This window comes from Myxine glutinosa, chromosome 13 (genome assembly GCF_964187855.1).
Source record: "Myxine glutinosa chromosome 13, kmMyxGlut1.1, whole genome shotgun sequence".
In the NCBI taxonomy this organism is placed as follows: domain Eukaryota; kingdom Metazoa; phylum Chordata; class Myxini; order Myxiniformes; family Myxinidae; genus Myxine; species Myxine glutinosa.
The window spans coordinates 103,044,077-103,061,552 of record NC_136273.1 but is presented as its reverse complement, the minus strand read 5'-3'; the positions used below and the strand labels follow the sequence as shown (position 1 = coordinate 103,061,552).

General features: G+C 44.0%; 1 protein-coding gene across 3 annotated transcripts in view; it reads right to left on the bottom strand.

Moving 5' to 3' along the window:
* Window positions 1-17,476, bottom strand: part of LOC137439154 (potassium channel subfamily T member 1-like) — a 270,273-nt gene that overhangs the window by 101,163 nt on the left and 151,634 nt on the right. For all 3 annotated transcript variants that reach the window (XM_078767829.1, XM_078767828.1, XM_068134879.2), the window contains exons 12-15: window positions 13,174-13,310; window positions 4,046-4,109; window positions 3,779-3,887; window positions 512-620 (exon numbers count right to left, since the gene is read on the bottom strand). In XM_078767829.1, the coding sequence (XP_078623955.1) occupies window positions 512-620; window positions 3,779-3,887; window positions 4,046-4,109; window positions 13,174-13,310 (419 nt within the window). The remainder of the gene's footprint in view (window positions 1-511; window positions 621-3,778; window positions 3,888-4,045; window positions 4,110-13,173; window positions 13,311-17,476) is intronic.

Below are 17,476 nucleotides of genomic sequence, written 5' to 3'. Positions count from 1 at the left end.
GACACCAAGGACTTCCAGGAAAGAATTTAGTGCTGTTATTACTTTTGTTGTTAGAAGCGACCTTGGAAAAACGCCACGATAAAGCTATCTTAGCATGGATATTGGATATACACCTCAACACGGAGTTCGTCCAAGACGCAAATCCTCTGGAGAGGAGGGGAAGATAATTGACCCTTATGTCCCCTGTCACGTTTGGTTGTGATTGGATAAGTAACGACCGGATTGTTGCGGTCAAAAAAGCAATGACACAGACAAACATCAAATTGTGAACTTTAGTATGATTTTAGGAAAATACATTTGGAATTTTATGCAAAATGTAAGATTACGGCTCCGAATTTGAAATGATTGTCAGGTATGAGTGTATTTATGCTCGTTTAATTTACAACATAACAACAGAAAGATGGACAAAATGAAACGGAAACAGGGAGATTAAATGGTACAGACGACCAGGCAAATAGAGGATGATATGGCGAGAGAGACAGGTAGGTATACAAAGGTGTTTATGCCATACTGTCCACGTGATGTGTGGATGAGTAGCGTGATGAGGGTCGATACAGCTGGGCACACACAGTTCAGTGCTAGCATGGCGTACTTCACTTCCTCTTCACACACCACGTAGTCTACATAGGAACACACTTGGTGTCACAATTCCATACCGTTGTCAAAGTAATCAGAATCATTCTTCTCATTCTTCTCAATCATTCTTCTAACAACTCATTCTTCTCAACCAATCACTTTCATCCTTCCTCAAAACTTCTTCACAGCATCCATCACAGGCTCTATTTCCATCATCTTTCGCAATTCATCATTTGTCTTCCTCTCTCTCAACGATACTCCGCACATCCATCGAACCATTCGCATTTCCACCCTTTCCAACCTTCGTTGCTGCTCTACGTTCATTACCCATGTCTCGCTCCCATAAATCATAACACTTCTCACACATGCAGCATACACCTTTCCCTTCAGCTTCAACGACACTCCCCTCCTCATCGGCACGCCACTCAGTTCCCGAAACTTCTTCCATGCACATCTCACTCTCGCAACCGTTGCTGAGTCTGATCCACCTTCTCCATTCAGCATGTATCCGAGGTAGCAAAATGTTTTGACACCTTCCAGCTTCACGCCGTCTCCAAGATCCAACTCAACATTTCCTCCATCTGCAGCTCCCTCTGTGCACACCTTACATTTGAATGTAGCTGCCACACTGGTTAATGACCCTCTCAGACCACTACATTTTTGATGAACCCACTCAGCGCACATTGTACATTGAATGGAGTTCACTCCGACACCCTTCCTGCACATAGCACAGGGCCACTTCCCAGTTCTTTCCACCTCACCACATGCTTTACCACTTGCCATCACCTTCGTTTTTCCGATATTCACCTTCAGACCTTTTGTCTCCATACATTCCTTCCACTTGTTCATCTTTTCCTTCAGTCCATCCATACTTTCCGCAATCAACACCAGATCATCTGCATACAACAACTCACACGGTAAGCCCTCCTTTACGTTCCGAGCCAGCACCTCCATCACAGCTACAAATAGTAGTGGACTTAGTACCGACCCCTGATGCACTCCCACCTTCACCTCAAACTCACCACTGTTCCCGTCCTTCGTCCTTACAGCTGTGCGCACTCTTTTGTACATTGCCATCACTACTCTGATCAACCATTCCTCCACTCCTAACTTCCTCAATGCCCATGTCAATACTTCACGTGGAACCCTATCGAATGCTTTCACCATCATGATCACCATATCATTATCATTATCATGATGAAGCTATCTCTGAGTGCCTTTCAGTCACTCACCACAGGCAGGTAGGTGGTCTTTCTGTCTTCTACCCACTCCTATCTGGCCTAGCTCCCCCAGCTCTATCTGTGCTGTGTCTGCCAAATATTCCTTCAGAACGCACAACATCTGCCAGCAACTCTGCCAGCAAAAATCAAGACTCTCTATTCTCCTTCCTTCTTTCATTCCTCTTTTCTCCCGCCTCTGGAACAAACTCCCTTTACCCATCCAGGTTCCCTCACTCTTTTCAATCACACTCCTCCCTCCAGGTCTTTAAAACAGCTGTTCACCATCATCTCTTATCTTCCCCCATCCAAAACCTTGATCTTTTCCACCCCCGTTAATTCACCCCAGATCCACTTTTTTGAAATACCGACTTCTTTCCTGGAAGTCCGAGCAGTGTCCATGTGTTTTATATCTCTCCCACCCCCCACACCCCCTTCCCATGCCTACTCCCCCAAGCCCTCTCCCTCCCACAGATCTCCCGATGTCCCTGTTCTCTATTGCTGTACTTGTGTGCTTCCCTCTTTTTTTTTTTTGTATACAAGATCGAGAGAGAGGGAAGCACACAAGCATCTCTCTCCACATATTGTCTCCCGCTCCCTTTATTATATGTTTTATGTGTCCGTTTTTTTGTGATTAATGTTCGCTCTTACACGAGCCTCGATCTTGTGTACAAAAAACCCCAACAAAAACAAAAGCAATTTCAAACATCATCCTCATTTTCATCAGTATAATCATCACCACAATCATCATCACTACCATCATTATCCTCATTTTTACCTCCGCCACCAAAGGTGGATGGAGGTTATGTTTTCATCCCTGTCTGTCGGTCTGTTTGTCTGTTTGTCCGTTTGTGAACAAAATATCTCAAAAAGTTGTGGACGGATTCGGACAAAATTTGGCAGAGATGTCGCGAATGTGACAAGGACGAAATTATATACATTTTGGTGAAGATCCGGATCCGGATCCGGCTAGTAGAATTTTTAAAGTGATTCTTCACCATTGGGAGATGGGGCCAAAACGATACATAGGAGGATATATCAAAAAGTTGTGGACGGATTTGGACGAAACTTGTTAGAGAGGTGGGGAGTCTGACAAGGAAGAATTGATTCAATTTTGGTGAAGATCCGGATCCGGATCAAGCTCGCAGAATTTTTAAAGTGATTCTTCACCATTCAATGATATTGCCAACCAGGTGGAGGTATGCTCTCTACTAAGTGCCGTTCTTGTCTTTAGTGAAATCATCACCGCAATCATAATCACTACCAATATCATCCTCATTTTCATTCGTAAAATCATTACCGCAATCAATCATCACTACCATCATCATCCTCATTTCCATTAGTTAAATCATCACTGCAATCATCATCACTACCATAATCATCCTTACTTTCATTAGTTGAATCATCACCGCAATCATCATCACTACCATAATCATCCTCATTTTCAAGTGTTAAATCACCACCGCAATCATCATCACTACCATAATCATCCTTATTTTCATTAGTTGAATCATCACCGCAATCATCATCACTACCATAATCATCCTCATTTTCAAGTGTTAAATCACCACCGCAATCATCATCACTACCATAATCATCCTTATTTTCATTAGTTGAATCATCACCGCAATCATCATCACTACCATAATCATCCTCATTTCCATTAGTTAAATCACCACCGCAATCATCATCACTACCATAATCATCCTCATTTTCATTAGTTGAATCATCACCGCAATCATCATCACTACCATAATCATCCTCATTTTCATGAGTTAAATCACCACCACCATCATCATCATCATCATCATCACCATAATAATCATCAGCAATATCAACAGTTTCCTGCAATAATGAATCACCATCACCATCATTATCATCAATACCATCATCATCACTACCATTATCATTGCCATCTCATGATTACCAACACGCTGAACATCATTATCATAATCATCACCCTTTGCTTGCTGTGCTCGAGGTACCTGTGAATTTCACATGGAATTTGTTTTCCGGTGTGAGGATCTGGACGTAGAGGGGGCAGTTGGGGGCGAAATCCTTGACCGCCCAGGCACGTAGAATAGTCTGGTGGTCCTGTGGAGGTAGAGCAGGTTGATGTTTCATCGTGGAAAGAACGACAACACAATCAAGTCATTTTCTATTAAATACTTGCAAAACTCCTCGTAACACAGTCACATGACCCCCACAAATACAATCAAGGCCTCTACAAATGACTAAGGCCTGGAACTCACCGCCGCTGTGCGATCGACATCGTTTCGGCTGGTCAGGATGAAACAAGCTTCGGCTTGATCTATCCTGCATCCCAGGTGCAAAATTCATGGAACACGCATTCATATTCATTAGAGTAAACTCGATGTTGTATACACTATAGTACATGCCACATGGTTTACTAAACTTGAAACTTCCCGAGAGTTGTGCATAGAGTGTATGGTGAAAAATACAGAGTGAAAAGGAGTCCCAGCAAAAGAGGAAAGGCTAATGATCAAAATGTGAGCTCCTCCTTCACTTCCGTGGCAGTTAGTATCCCGTCCTGTTTATTCCATCCATCATTCCACCTCTCTGCCAACGCAGTTAAACACTAACCTTCACAAACAAGACCAGATAAAGATTAAAGATGGAGTCATCCTCAGGAACCTGGATGAGTAAAGATTAAAGATGGAGTCATCAGAGGAACCTGGATGAGTAAGGATTAAACATGGAGTCATCAGAAGGAACCTGGATGAGAAAAGATTAAAGATGGAGTCATCCTCAGGAACCTGGATGAGTAAGGATTAAACATGGAGTCATCAGGAGGAACCTGGATGAGTAAAGATTAAAGATGGAGTCATCAGAAGGAACCTGGATGAGTAAAGATTGAACATGGAGTCATCAGGAGTAACCAGATGAGTAAAGATTAAAAAGGGAGTCATCAGGAGGAACCTGGATGAGTAAAGATTAAAGATGGAGTCATCAGAAGGAACCTGGATGAGTAAAGATTAAAGATGGAGTCATCAGTCGGAACCTGGATGAGTAAAGATTAAAGATGGAGTCATCAGTCGGAACCTGGATGAGTAAAGATTAAAGATGGAGTCATCCTCAGGAACCTGGATGAGTAAAGATTAAAGATGGAGTCATCAGAAGGAACCTGGATGAGTAAAGATTGAACATGGAGTCATCAGGAGTAACCAGATGAGTAAAGATTAAAAAGGGAGTCATCAGGAGGAACCTGGATGAGTAAAGATTAAAGATGGAGTCATCAGTAGGAACCTGGATGAGTAAAGATTAAAGATGGAGTCATCAGGAGGAACCTGGATGAGTAAAGATTAAAGATGGAGTCATCAGTAGGAACCTGGATGAGTAAAGATTAAAGATGGAGTCATCCGAAGGAACCTGGATGAGTAAAGATTAAAGATGGAGTCATCAGAAGGAACCTGGATGAGTAAAGATTGAACATGGAGTCATCAGGAGTAACCAGATGAGTAAAGATTAAAAAGGGAGTCATCCTCAGGAACCTGGATGAGTAAAGATTAAAGATGGAGTCATCAGAAGGAACCTGGATGAGTAAAGATTGAACATGGAGTCATCAGGAGTAACCAGATGAGTAAAGATTAAAAAGGGAGTCATCCTCAGGAACCTGGATGAGTAAAGATTAAAGATGGAGTCATCAGAAGGAACCTGGATGAGTAAAGATTGAACATGGAGTCATCAGGAGTAACCAGATGAGTAAAGATTAAAAAGGGAGTCATCAGGAGGAACCTGGATGAGTAAAGATTGAACATGGAGTCATCGGGAGTAACCAGATGAGTAAAGATTAAAAAGGGAGTCATCAGGAGGAACCTGGATGAGTAAAGATTAAAGATGGAGTCATCCTCAGGAACCTGGATGAGTAAAGATTAAAGATGGAGTCATCAGGAGGAACCTGGATGAGTAAAGATTAAAGATGGATTCATCAGTCGGAACCTGGATGAGTAAAGATTAAAGATGGAGTCATCAGGAGGAACCTGGATGAGTAAAGATTAAAGATGGAGTCATCAGTAGGAACCTGGATGAGTAAAGATTAAAGATGGATTCATCAGTCGGAACCTGGATGAGTAAAGATTAAAGATGGAGTCATCAGTCGGAACCTGGATGAGTAAAGATTAAAGATGGAGTCATCCTCAGGAACCTGGATGAGTAAAGATTAAAGATGGAGTCATCAGAAGGAACCTGGATGAGTAAAGATTGAACATGGAGTCATCAGGAGTAACCAGATGAGTAAAGATTAAAAAGGGAGTCATCAGGAGGAACCTGGATGAGTAAAGATTAAAGATGGAGTCATCAGTAGGAACCTGGATGAGTAAAGATTAAAGATGGATTCATCAGTCGGAACCTGGATGAGTAAAGATTAAAGATGGAGTCATCAGGAGGAACCTGGATGAGTAAAGATTAAACATGGAGTCATCCGAAGGAACCTGGATGAGTAAAGATTAAAGATGGAGTCATCAGGAGGATCCCGAATAAGTAATAAGCTGTCGTGTCTTTCTGTGTACAACTACTCCGACATGAGTTTTTTTTACACCCCGAAAGGAGGTAACTGATAGTTTCTGTTTCTACTCCATAAAACCCGCCTTTGTTCCTGTATTATTGTACTTTCATCGATTGAGATATTGTGTGTTATATTTGTTTTTCCAGATAGAAATGTGCATTTGGCGCATTTGTCTCGACCAAATTCCATTTGAATGTCCTCCGAGTGGCGCTTTACCAGTTTGAGTTGATCTGCCAATCGAGTTCAATGCCAATCTGCTCTCCAGTGTGACAGATCGTGTGGCAGCAGAAACGCGATACCACTGCAGTGGTTTTGTGCTGTTCACTCCATTTCTGACAACATCATGGAAACTAAATCAGGTCACCGGATCCATAGAAAGGTAGGTTCATGGAACATATTCCAAGTTAAGTCGTTGAGGGTCCTCTATTATTCAGTCATTTCAATGCTATGGATGGTTTGGAGTATCGTGATTTCACAGTTCTTTCTCACAATATCATGGTGAATGGACCTTGATTTGATTTGTCATTTTCTTTTTTTCCAATTTACCTTTCAAAGAGGCCAATGAGGCCTTCTGTCATGAAATCGTCGAGGAAATTCTTATAAAAGACCAGCAGGTATACAAACTCACTAAGCTTGAAGAGCTATTTGTCAAGATGATGAAAAAACAAATGAGCTCTTACATGAGCCTCGATCTTGTATACAAGAAAAAAAATAAACAATAAAAAACATCACTCCTTGAATGTTACATGAAGGTATGGATTTTGTCTTTTGAAATTTTTCTAAAACATTGTTATTACCCACGCCAGATGAGAGGGTATTGCATTTGACTCCGTTTGTTTATCTGTCTGTATGTCTGTCTGTCTGTTTGTTTGTCCGCACAGAATAAATATGATTTTCTCTGCAACCGTTGGTCAGATTGACAGGACAGTTTCACCATAGATGCACCTCCACATGTAGAATTTTTAATGATAATTATGACGTCAAATGTCACGTGGGATGGGCGCCATCTTGGAAAAACCGAAAAACTTTGCACCTCTATAGCTCCGAAAGCGCTGAATAGAAAAAAAAATTGAGACATGGCTCATTGTAAAGAACTCTCCATGGGGAATAAAATATGTTAATGATGATGTCATAGGTGCCTCCATTATGACGTCATAATTCGACAAGTACAAAACTTCATCCAATTAAGATGAAATTTCTTGAGCGTCATTTAGGCATACACTGGTGGAGAAAAAATAATAATGATGTCATCGGTCACGTGGTTCGGCCGCCATCTTGGGAAAACCGAAAAAAATTGCACCTCTATATCTCCGAAAGCGCTGCATAGAAAAAATTGAGACATGGCTCATTGTAAATAACTCTCCATGTGGAATAACATATGTCAATGATGATATGTCACGTGGTGTCACATTGGAATCTCCCGCGATGAAGCTAACTCCAAGGGCCTCTCACTCACTCACCGCAGGCAGGTTGGTGGTCTTTCCATCTTCTACCGACTCCTCTCTGGCCTTGCCCCCCCAGCTCTCTCTGGGCTCTGTCTCGCAAATATTCCTACAGGTCGCACAAGATCTGCCTGCAACCCTCTTATTGTTAAACTGCCAAAATCAAGACTCTCTGCTCACCTTCACTCCTTCATTCCTCTTTTCTCCCACCTCTGGAACAAACTCCCTCACTCTCTTCAATCCCACTCCTCCCTCGAGGTCTTTAAAACAGCTGTTCACCACCATCTCTTATCTTCCCCCATCCAAAACCTTGATCTTTTCTATCCCCGCTAATTTCACCCCAATTCCACTTTTTTGAAATACCAACTTCTGTCCTGGAAGTCCTTGCAGTGTCCTTGTGTTTCATACTTCTCCCACTCCCCCCCCCCCCTGCCCACACCTCCTACCCCCAAGCCCTCTCCCTCCCACACATCTCCCTGCTCTTAAATGTTGTGTGCTCTCAAGTGTTTGTGTGCTTCCCCTTCTCTTGTCTTCCGCTCCCTCTTTTTATATATTTTGTTTGTCTGGTTGATTTGTTTGTGAAGTAAATGTGAGCTCCTTCACGAGCCTCGATTCAGTATAAAAATAAAAATAAAAATAATAATAACATATCATAGGTGTCTCCATTATGATGTCATAATTCGACAAGTACAAAACTTCATCCGATCAAAATGAAATTTATTGAGCATCATCGAGGGATAAATTGGTGGAGAAAAAACATGATGACGTCATCGGTCACGTGGATCGAACGCCATATTTGTTTTAACACAAAAGCCTTAACAACCACTGAAAACACGTCCTGGCGAGGGTCTGCAATCTCTGATTGCTCTTTCTAGTTATTTTTGTGATTATTGTTATTTTTGTGATTTCCCCACAGTTTTCCAAGAAGGCTTGTGTCGGCATCACAGTATTCCAGCCGTTATGAAATTCTGAACATTTAACCAAGGACTATTTTTTGTCATTTTGACCATTGTCTCTGCAGGATCAAATATTGTCTCTTGTATCGAACTCATCTGAATGCCTTTTCCAAGACTGATACGTTGAAGAGCTGTCAGTTTGAAGGATACCTCTATCCTCAACTTGAAGACAGGTATCCTCAACTTCATTTTCACTGGCCGCCGAAGCACAATGCTTCCCTACTCATTTTTGCCGATACTGACGGCTGTACTCATCCACGAGCACAACGGAAACGGAAACGGGTGATGAGTTACCTTTGGCTTCCCAAGCAGCCTCTGCTGCACCTGATGCTCATACAATGGAAGATGTTCATAGACAGCTTTGTAAACATAATTTTGATGACCAAACATCCAGCCACAAAATCGATTTTGAATGTCGTGAGTTGTTCCTGCAAACTATCAAAATCTGGCATCCTCACCTGCTCCCCAAAACTCTCGGCCTATAACATCAAAGGCCAACTCCACTCTTTAGGAAACTGACTTTCACTACACTGGTAGCTGTATGCCTCTCAACAGAATACTTTCATCTCCCCTCAATGTCAAGGCTGGAGTTCCTCAAGGCAGTGTTCTGAGCCCAGTCCTATTCCTGATCTTCATTAATGATCTCTCTGACTCTGGAAAATCCTTTATATACAGACTTGGCATTTAATATGGAATATTTTTTTGTGGGGGTGAACTTACTTTTCAAGATGACTTAGAAGCAAAAGTTCATTGGAATTATGTTGAAATTATTCTAGATTTTGTTAATGTGACCTTTAAAAGAAACAAAAACCACGTTTGACATTTCGAAACAAATAAATAGATCCTTGAAAGTGATGTAAACTGATATCGAACTCAATTCACGGACAGTAAGTACTGTGTTAACTTCTGTACGTTTTCCAGAAGTATCTCTTTATTTTGCACATTAGCCAAAAAAAAATTCAACAAAAACAAGAGCTAAATTATGACTGGGATTATGGACAGTAAAATTACAGTTCAGCACTTCGTGTAACCCCCACGAGCATTCAGGAGAGCACGTACACGTCGAGGCATGCTGTTCACGAGATTTGCCAAGGTTTGGACAGGAATTGCTTGCCATGCAGTGACAATAGTCTGCTGCAATTCACGCACAACTGGTCCAAGTTGTCGATTCTGCCCACAAGTTCTCTATCGGATTCATATCCGGGGACATGGCAGGCCACTCCATATGCTCTGCACCACGGTCAGCAAGAAAGTGTTGGATCATGCGAGCACGATGAGGCCGTGCATTGTCATCTTGGAAGACAAAGTTTCCTCGAAAGGCTGCACGAGCAAATGGAAGCAATGTTTCTTCCAGAATGACCCTGTACTTGAACTGGTTCAGGTTTCCATTCAGAACAACCAGGTCAGTTTTGCCCCCTGCATGAAAAGCAGACCAAACGGTCACCCCACCACCTCCAGCTTGGACTCTTGGCACAATACAATCTTCGTTGTGGGCTTCATGCACTTGTCTGCGCACTCGGACGCGGCCATCTTGACGATAGACCAGAAATCTCGACTCGTCACTGAAGGTCACGTGATTCCAGTTTCCTGGCTGCCATTGACGGTGCTCTCTGGCCCACTGCAATCGGCGCTGGCTGTGTTGTCTGGTCAGGCGTGGCTTTCTCAGGGGACGCCTGGCACGATAGCCTGCTTGAACCAGTCGTTGGTCGACTAGCCTTCTGGATACAGGCACTCAGTCAGTTGCTGCCACTCAGCCCTAAGCCGATTAGCTGACTTGGTACGGCCATTGCAGACTAACCGGTGCAGCTGGCGATCATCTCTCCTTGTGGTTCTGCGTGGATGTCCTGGCCTCGGTATTGGAGTAGGGACACCCCTCTGAGCATTTCGTTTCAGGATCTTTGACACCTGACCTTGAGTGATGCCATACTTCCGAGCAATAGCACGCTGTTTCATGCCAGAATTTCGTAAAGCCACCACTCCATGAAAAACAGCATTGTCGAGTTGACGGACCATCTCCAGAGGAAGCGGCAATAACTTTTGTAGACGTGCAGCAGTTGTTTTCCACTAATACAGAACGCAACAACCCTTATATACCCGATTGTGAAGCCAATCGTCAAATGTACCTGTCCTTACATTTTGTCACGCCACCTGTGATATAATCCTGTTATTGACTTCTTGCTGCGAAAGACAATCAGTGACATGGTTCTTTCAACAAAGACATCACCGAAGCGTAAAAGAAACTCACCAGATTGATATACTGAGTTCAGAAAGTAAACCCAAGTCAAGAAAAAAAAATATTCCATATTAAATGCCAAGTCTGTATTTGCTCATGACTTCACCCTCTGCCGTGACATCCCTCATCCTTCAGACAGACAGGCAGCAGCTTCTTCCCTATCTTCAGATCTTGACAAAATCACAATCTGGTCAAACCCTTGGAATATGTCTTTAAATCCTGACAAATCTCACACTCCCTCTCCAAAGGGACTGTCTGGCAAACCCTCCCATCTACTTTCTTAACAATCCTCTAGAAGAAGTTCTGTCAGTCAAAATCCTGGGTCTTACTATCAGCAATTATCTTTCTTGGACCAAGCACATTTCAAAGTTGGCCTCTAAAGCCAGCCGCCGACTGAGCATCCTCCATTGTACAAAATCCTTATTTGGCACCCCTGAACTCCTATCCACCTGAAAAGCCTTCATCCACAGCTTTATGGAGTACTACTCTCCCCACTGGGGTACTGGGGTAGTGTCCCAGTCTCACACCTTCCTCAGCTTGATGCAGTGGCAAACATGGCCTTCAAGATCATTGGAATCTCCTGCGATGAAGCTGAGTCTATGGGCCTATCACTTTCACATCAAAATCTTTTATACCTCCTTTCTGTTCTTGTTACCCCTGCTCCTTCCATGCTGTCTCCCCTCCCCTCCCCACCCCAAAGTTTATGTAGGGCGCACGTGGCAGCCTATGCCAGCAACCCCTTTGTGGTGAAACTCCCAAAGTTCAGAATCACTCACTTCCACCCATTTGTTTTTCTTTTTCCCACCTGTGAAACGAACGTCCACATTCTCTTCAATCTCATTCTTCCCTCCAAGTTTTCAAGACTTCTGTTTACCACCATCTCACATCATCCCTCATCCCAAACCCTGATCTTTTCTACAGCTGTTAACCCTCCCCAAGACCATCCTTTTCCAAGTTTCCAATTTTTCCTTCCTCAGAGTCTGTGGCCATATCCATCTTGTTCAACCCTGTGTGTCCTCCCTTACCTTGTTCATCCCTGTGTGTCCTCCCTTACCTTGTTCATCCCTGTGTGTCCTCCATTACCTTGTTCAACCCTGTGTGTCCTCCCTTACCTTGTTCATCCACGTGTGTCCTCCCTTACCTTGTTCATCCCTGTGTGTCCTCCCTTACCTTGTTCAACCCTGTGTGTCCTCCCTTACCTTGTTCATCCATGTGTGTCCTCCCTTACCTTGTTCATCCCTGTGTGTCCTCCCTTACCTTGTTCATCCACGTGTGTTCTCCCTTACCTTGTTCATCCATGTGTGTCCTCCCTTACCTTGTTCATCCCTGTGTGTCCTCCCTTACCTTGTTCATCCACGTGTGTTCTCCCTTACCTTGTTCATCCCTGTGTATCCTCCCTTACCATGTTCACCCCTGTGTGTCCTCCCTTACCTTGTTCATCCCTGTGTGTCCTCCCTTACCTTGTTCATCCCTGTGTGTCCTCCCTTACCTTGTTCATCCCTGTGTGTCCTCCCTTACCTTGTTCATCCCTGTGTGTCCTCCCTTACCTTGTTCATCCATGTGTGTCCTCCCTTACCTTGTTCATCCACGTGTGTTCTCCCTTACCTTGTTCATCCATGTGTGTCCTCCCTTACCTTGTTCATCCCTGTGTGTCCTCCCTTACCTTGTTCATCCACGTGTGTTCTCCCTTACCTTGGTCATCCCTGTGTATCCTCCCTTACCATGTTCACCCCTGTGTGTCCTCCCTTACCTTGTTCATCCCTGTGTGTCCTCCCTTACCTTGTTCATCCACGTGTGTCCTCCATTACCTTGTTCATCCCTGTGTGTCCTCCCTTACCTTGTTCATCCCTGTGTGTCCTCCCTCACCTTGTTCAACCTTGTGTGTCCTCCCTTAACCCTCTGCCTTCACCACAAGCCTTATTTGTCCATGTCTACCTCTATTTTGTCCCATATCCCTGCTATTGGTGTGTTTTTCCACTCTTCATATTGTTTACTGTTTTGTGCTGTTACCTGGTGATCCCTTCTGTGATGTAACTCCTTCACAAACCTCGACTTTGTACACAAATAATTAAATAAACCACTCTTTGGTATCAATCATTTATTTGTTATCCTGTGGCCTAAATAATACCTAAATGTCCATTTCTCTTCAACTTAACATAGCAGACGATGTTAACATTCTTAGACTTAACAACTTAACATTTTTAGATTCATCACAAAGACCTACTTGACACGGTCCAAGTCCTGGTCCTTCAGAGCAGATCCTTGCAGGTACAGAACCCTCTGTGCCCATAGCGGTATCTGTAAAACTCTGCGCACTTGTCCATCCATGTCCGCAGGGCACAAGATCACCACGAAGCAGTCCTGATCGGGCCGAAGATCAAACAGCACTGACATCGTTTTCATAAAGCACACAGTAGCTGCCAACAACCCGACACGACACACGGCTCGCACCAATGATCCCTGCACTCAACATCTGTAGAACAGCATGAGGAATGAAAACAGACTAAAATGTCCACACCAATAACGATTTTGAAGATTTTAATTCTTCGGTGGAGATTCACTCAGGATATATAACAAGGATTACAACAAAATACTTTGCCGGCGACATGAACAGGACGTTCAACCTGAACAGGACTCAACATGAACGTTCCAGGAATCTCCTGAATTGCCTTGATTTGAGCTTCATTTATATAGTTAATGTGGACAAAGAGCTGGCCTGTCTTAGATGATGTGGACAAAGAGTTGGGCTGTCTTAGATGATGTGGACAAAGAGTTGGGCTGTCTTAGATGATGTGGACAAAGAGTTGGGCTGTCTTAGATAATGTGGACAAAGACTTGGGCTGTCTTAGATAATGTGGACAAAGAGCTGGCCTGTCTTAGATGATGTGGACAAAGAGTTGGGCTGTCTTAGATGATGTGGACAAAGACTTGGGCTGTCTTAGATAATGTGGACAAAGAGTTGGCCTGTCTTAGATAATGTGGACAATGAGTTGGGCTGTCTTAGATGATGTGGACAAAGAGTTGGGCTGTCTTAGATAATGTGGACAAAGAGTTGGGCTGTCTTAGATGATGTGGACAAAGAGTTGGGCTGTCTTAGATGATGTGGACAAAGAGTTGGGCTGTCTTAGATAATGTGGACAAAGACTTGGGCTGTCTTAGATAATGTGGACAAATAGTTGGGCTGTCTCAGATGATGTGGACAAAGAGTTGGACTGTCTTAGATGATGTGGACAAAGACTTGGGCTGTCTTAGATTGGAGTGTGAATGGAGGGGGGAGATTGGAGGACGAGAATTCTTGATAATACTGAGTCAGACATTATCTTACCAGTTGTTCAACAAGAAACACAATTGAATCACAGAGAGCAGGAGCGCCAGAAGATATTTGTTTTGTAAGACAAAGCATTAACATATCCTATTCCCCAAGTTGGTATTTACACATTACTGCAAAGACAGAGATTTAAGGGTATTTGTGGTTTTTTGGGTCCTCGAGGTCTTTTGGGTAATTTGGGTCTTTTGGTTCTTCAGGGTCTTTTGGGTTTTCAGGGTCTTTAAAGGTCCTTGGGATACTTTGTGTCCTCAAGGTCTTTAAGGGTCTTCAGGGCCTTTTGGGTATATGGGGTCTTTTGGGTCTTTGAGATATTTTAGGTCTTTTGGGGGTTTTGGGATCTTTAGGGGTCTTGGTTGCCTCAAGGGTCTTGGGGGACTTAAATAATCTTCAAAGGTCTGAGGGGTCTCAGCAGTCTCAAGGGTCGAAAAGGTATATTCCAACAGTACACAATTAATAGACAGGATGCAACCAACATTTAAACAGTACATAATTAATTGATACTAGCGTGACTTGGCGCTCCGCGCACCTCACCACACGTCGTTTCAGAGGGGTAGGCATCTTTGACCATTTCGGTGTCTTTTGAGTCTTCAGGGCCATTTGGGTCTTCGGGGTCTTTTGGATCCTCTGGGCCTTTAAGGGTATTTTGGGTCTTTGGGGTGTTTTGGGTCTTCAGGGTCTTTTGGGTCTTTGGTGTCTTCAGAGGCTTTTGGGTCTTAAGGGTCTTCGGTGTCTTTTGGGTCTTCGGGGTATTTTTGGTCTTCGGGGTCTTTTTGGTTTTCCGGGTCTTCGGGGTGTTTTGGGTCTTCGGGGTGTTTTGGGTCTTTGGGGTGTTTTGGGTCTTCGGGGTGTTTTGGGTCTTCGGGGTGTTTTAGGTCTTCGGGGTGTTTTGGGTCTTTGGGGTGTTTTGGGTCTTCGGGGTGATTTGGGTCTTCAGGGTGTTTTGGGTTTTCAGGGTGTTTTGGGTCTTTGGGGTCTTTTGGGTTTTTGGGTATTCGGGGTCTTTTGGAGCCTCAGAGCCTTGATGGTTATTTTGGGTCTTTGGGGTATTTTGGGTCTTTGTGGTCTTTGGGGTCTTCAGGGGTCTTGGTGGTCTGAAGGGTCTTCGGGGAATTAAAGGGTCGTGAAAGGTCTGAGGGGTCTCAGCAGTCTTAACGCAATTAAGAGGGTTAAATAAGAGGGCGGTAATTTTATTTGAAGACGAAGAAGACGTTTTTGTCGTATATAAACATACATAACCATATAAGTTTGCTCTATTATAATAAGATATAGTCACACGGCTTCACTGCCTCTGCCGCCTCACGGCTTCACGGACCGTGTTTTCAGTTTCATATATATTTGAAGAAGAAGAAGACGTCTTGGTTACAAATACATACACGCATACATATACAGTATATATATACATACACACATACATGCACACATACATATTGTTATGTCGGGGGGTAAAGGAATATCTAGAGCCAGGTAGATCTGTCTAGGTAACATGCTTCAACTGTCGCGATAGGAAATCTACCCTGTAATAAGTTCTGTGTTTTAGGCGGTTTGCCGGGACAAGAGTATACCTGTGAACATACAAGGATGTTTGGGTGTTAAATAGTGTAGGGACTAAGATAAACCACTGTGTGTCAGACCTGGTAATCATTCCTTTGTCCCTTATGGCAACGCACTCATATAAACACTTAGATGGGCCCTTTAGTGCACACATTAATTAATTCCCTTCCCTTACAAAGACTGTGGAAAACAGGCAAAAAGCCAGGGCGGGGCGCCGCCGATGGGGCCGCAGCCAGCCACACCACGAGCTGGCCCAGCAACCGGCCTCATGGCAAGGCCGGGAGACACGCCCAGGAGGACTGTTGATTGGGCAGGGGGAGGGGCGAGCAACACCAGTGCGGGAGGCACTCGGCCAATGACAGGGGACCAGCAAAAGAGAACATTGGAGGAGAGTGGACGAAGGTGATAAAAACGCGCTGCATGACATTTTGTCTCTCTCTTTTTGGCTCTCCCTCTTTTCTCTGGGCTTCTTCGCTGGTCTCTTGGCGCTGCACGACATCTTTTGCTCTCTGCGCTTCACTTCTTCGTGCTGACGGTTCGCTCTTGGTGTGGAGTGGTGCTTGGAGCGGTCCTTCTCGGTGCTTCCAGAGCTTGGAGCGGTGCTCGGCCCTTCGCGGTGCTGTTGGTGCAGGGAGAGAGTGTTGGTTCTGAGTGGGCGGGACCTCGTGGTGTGCAGCGGAGCGAGTCGCATAGGGGCCTGGCGAAGCGTGCGAGCGGACGAAGGGTTTCTTCGCGCCAGAGCTTGGAGCCGCGTGTGGACAAGACGACAAACAGATAAGGACGCACCACATTTCCCCGAACATAACGAACGTTTTATTTTCTTTAATTCATTTTCCCTTGTCCGGATCCGAAATCTGTGAGTGGGGACGTCCCGATTAGGCCATCTATTTACCGGTGCGTGATTTTCCTGTCCCGCTATTCATTGTAAAATAAACCCTTGTATTATTTTTCTGTATATATACGTATCTGAACACAGTTTTCCGTGTGGTTTATTTAATTTGCAGCGGCATTGGAGATGCCCCGGGAACAGGTAAGACTGCAGGGATCTCGCGCCGCCCCTCCATCCTGCGCAATTTTGTATAGCTTTCTGGCTTTGAGTCCGCCATTGAGTTTTCACCTCGAGAGCTAAGGCCTTCGCAATCGGCTTCCGTGACCGTCTGATTTTCATCAAAGGCGGCCACACGACAATATATATATACACACACATATACATATATACATACATACACACATATATACGTACATACATACGTACACACAGACATATATACGTACATGCATACGTACGTACATACGTACACACAGACATATATATATATATATATATATATATACAGACATACATACATACATACATACATACATACATAACCAAATACGTTTGCTCCATTACAATAAGAGATGCAGCCTGTGGCTGCTGGTTGCATCATTGTCTGAGGGCACAGGTGTGCCGCTGATGCAGTGCCCCTCTATAACCATGAACATTTTGCCCAACTCGGAAGGATGAGAGGCAGAGTCAACCCATCTGGTATTATGTCATGGCACGACAGGGGTTCAAACTCAAGACCCTAAGATCTTAAGGCAGCCACCTCAACCATTAATCCAACACCAGGGTAACTCTGAGGTCTTATACAGATGGAGATTACCC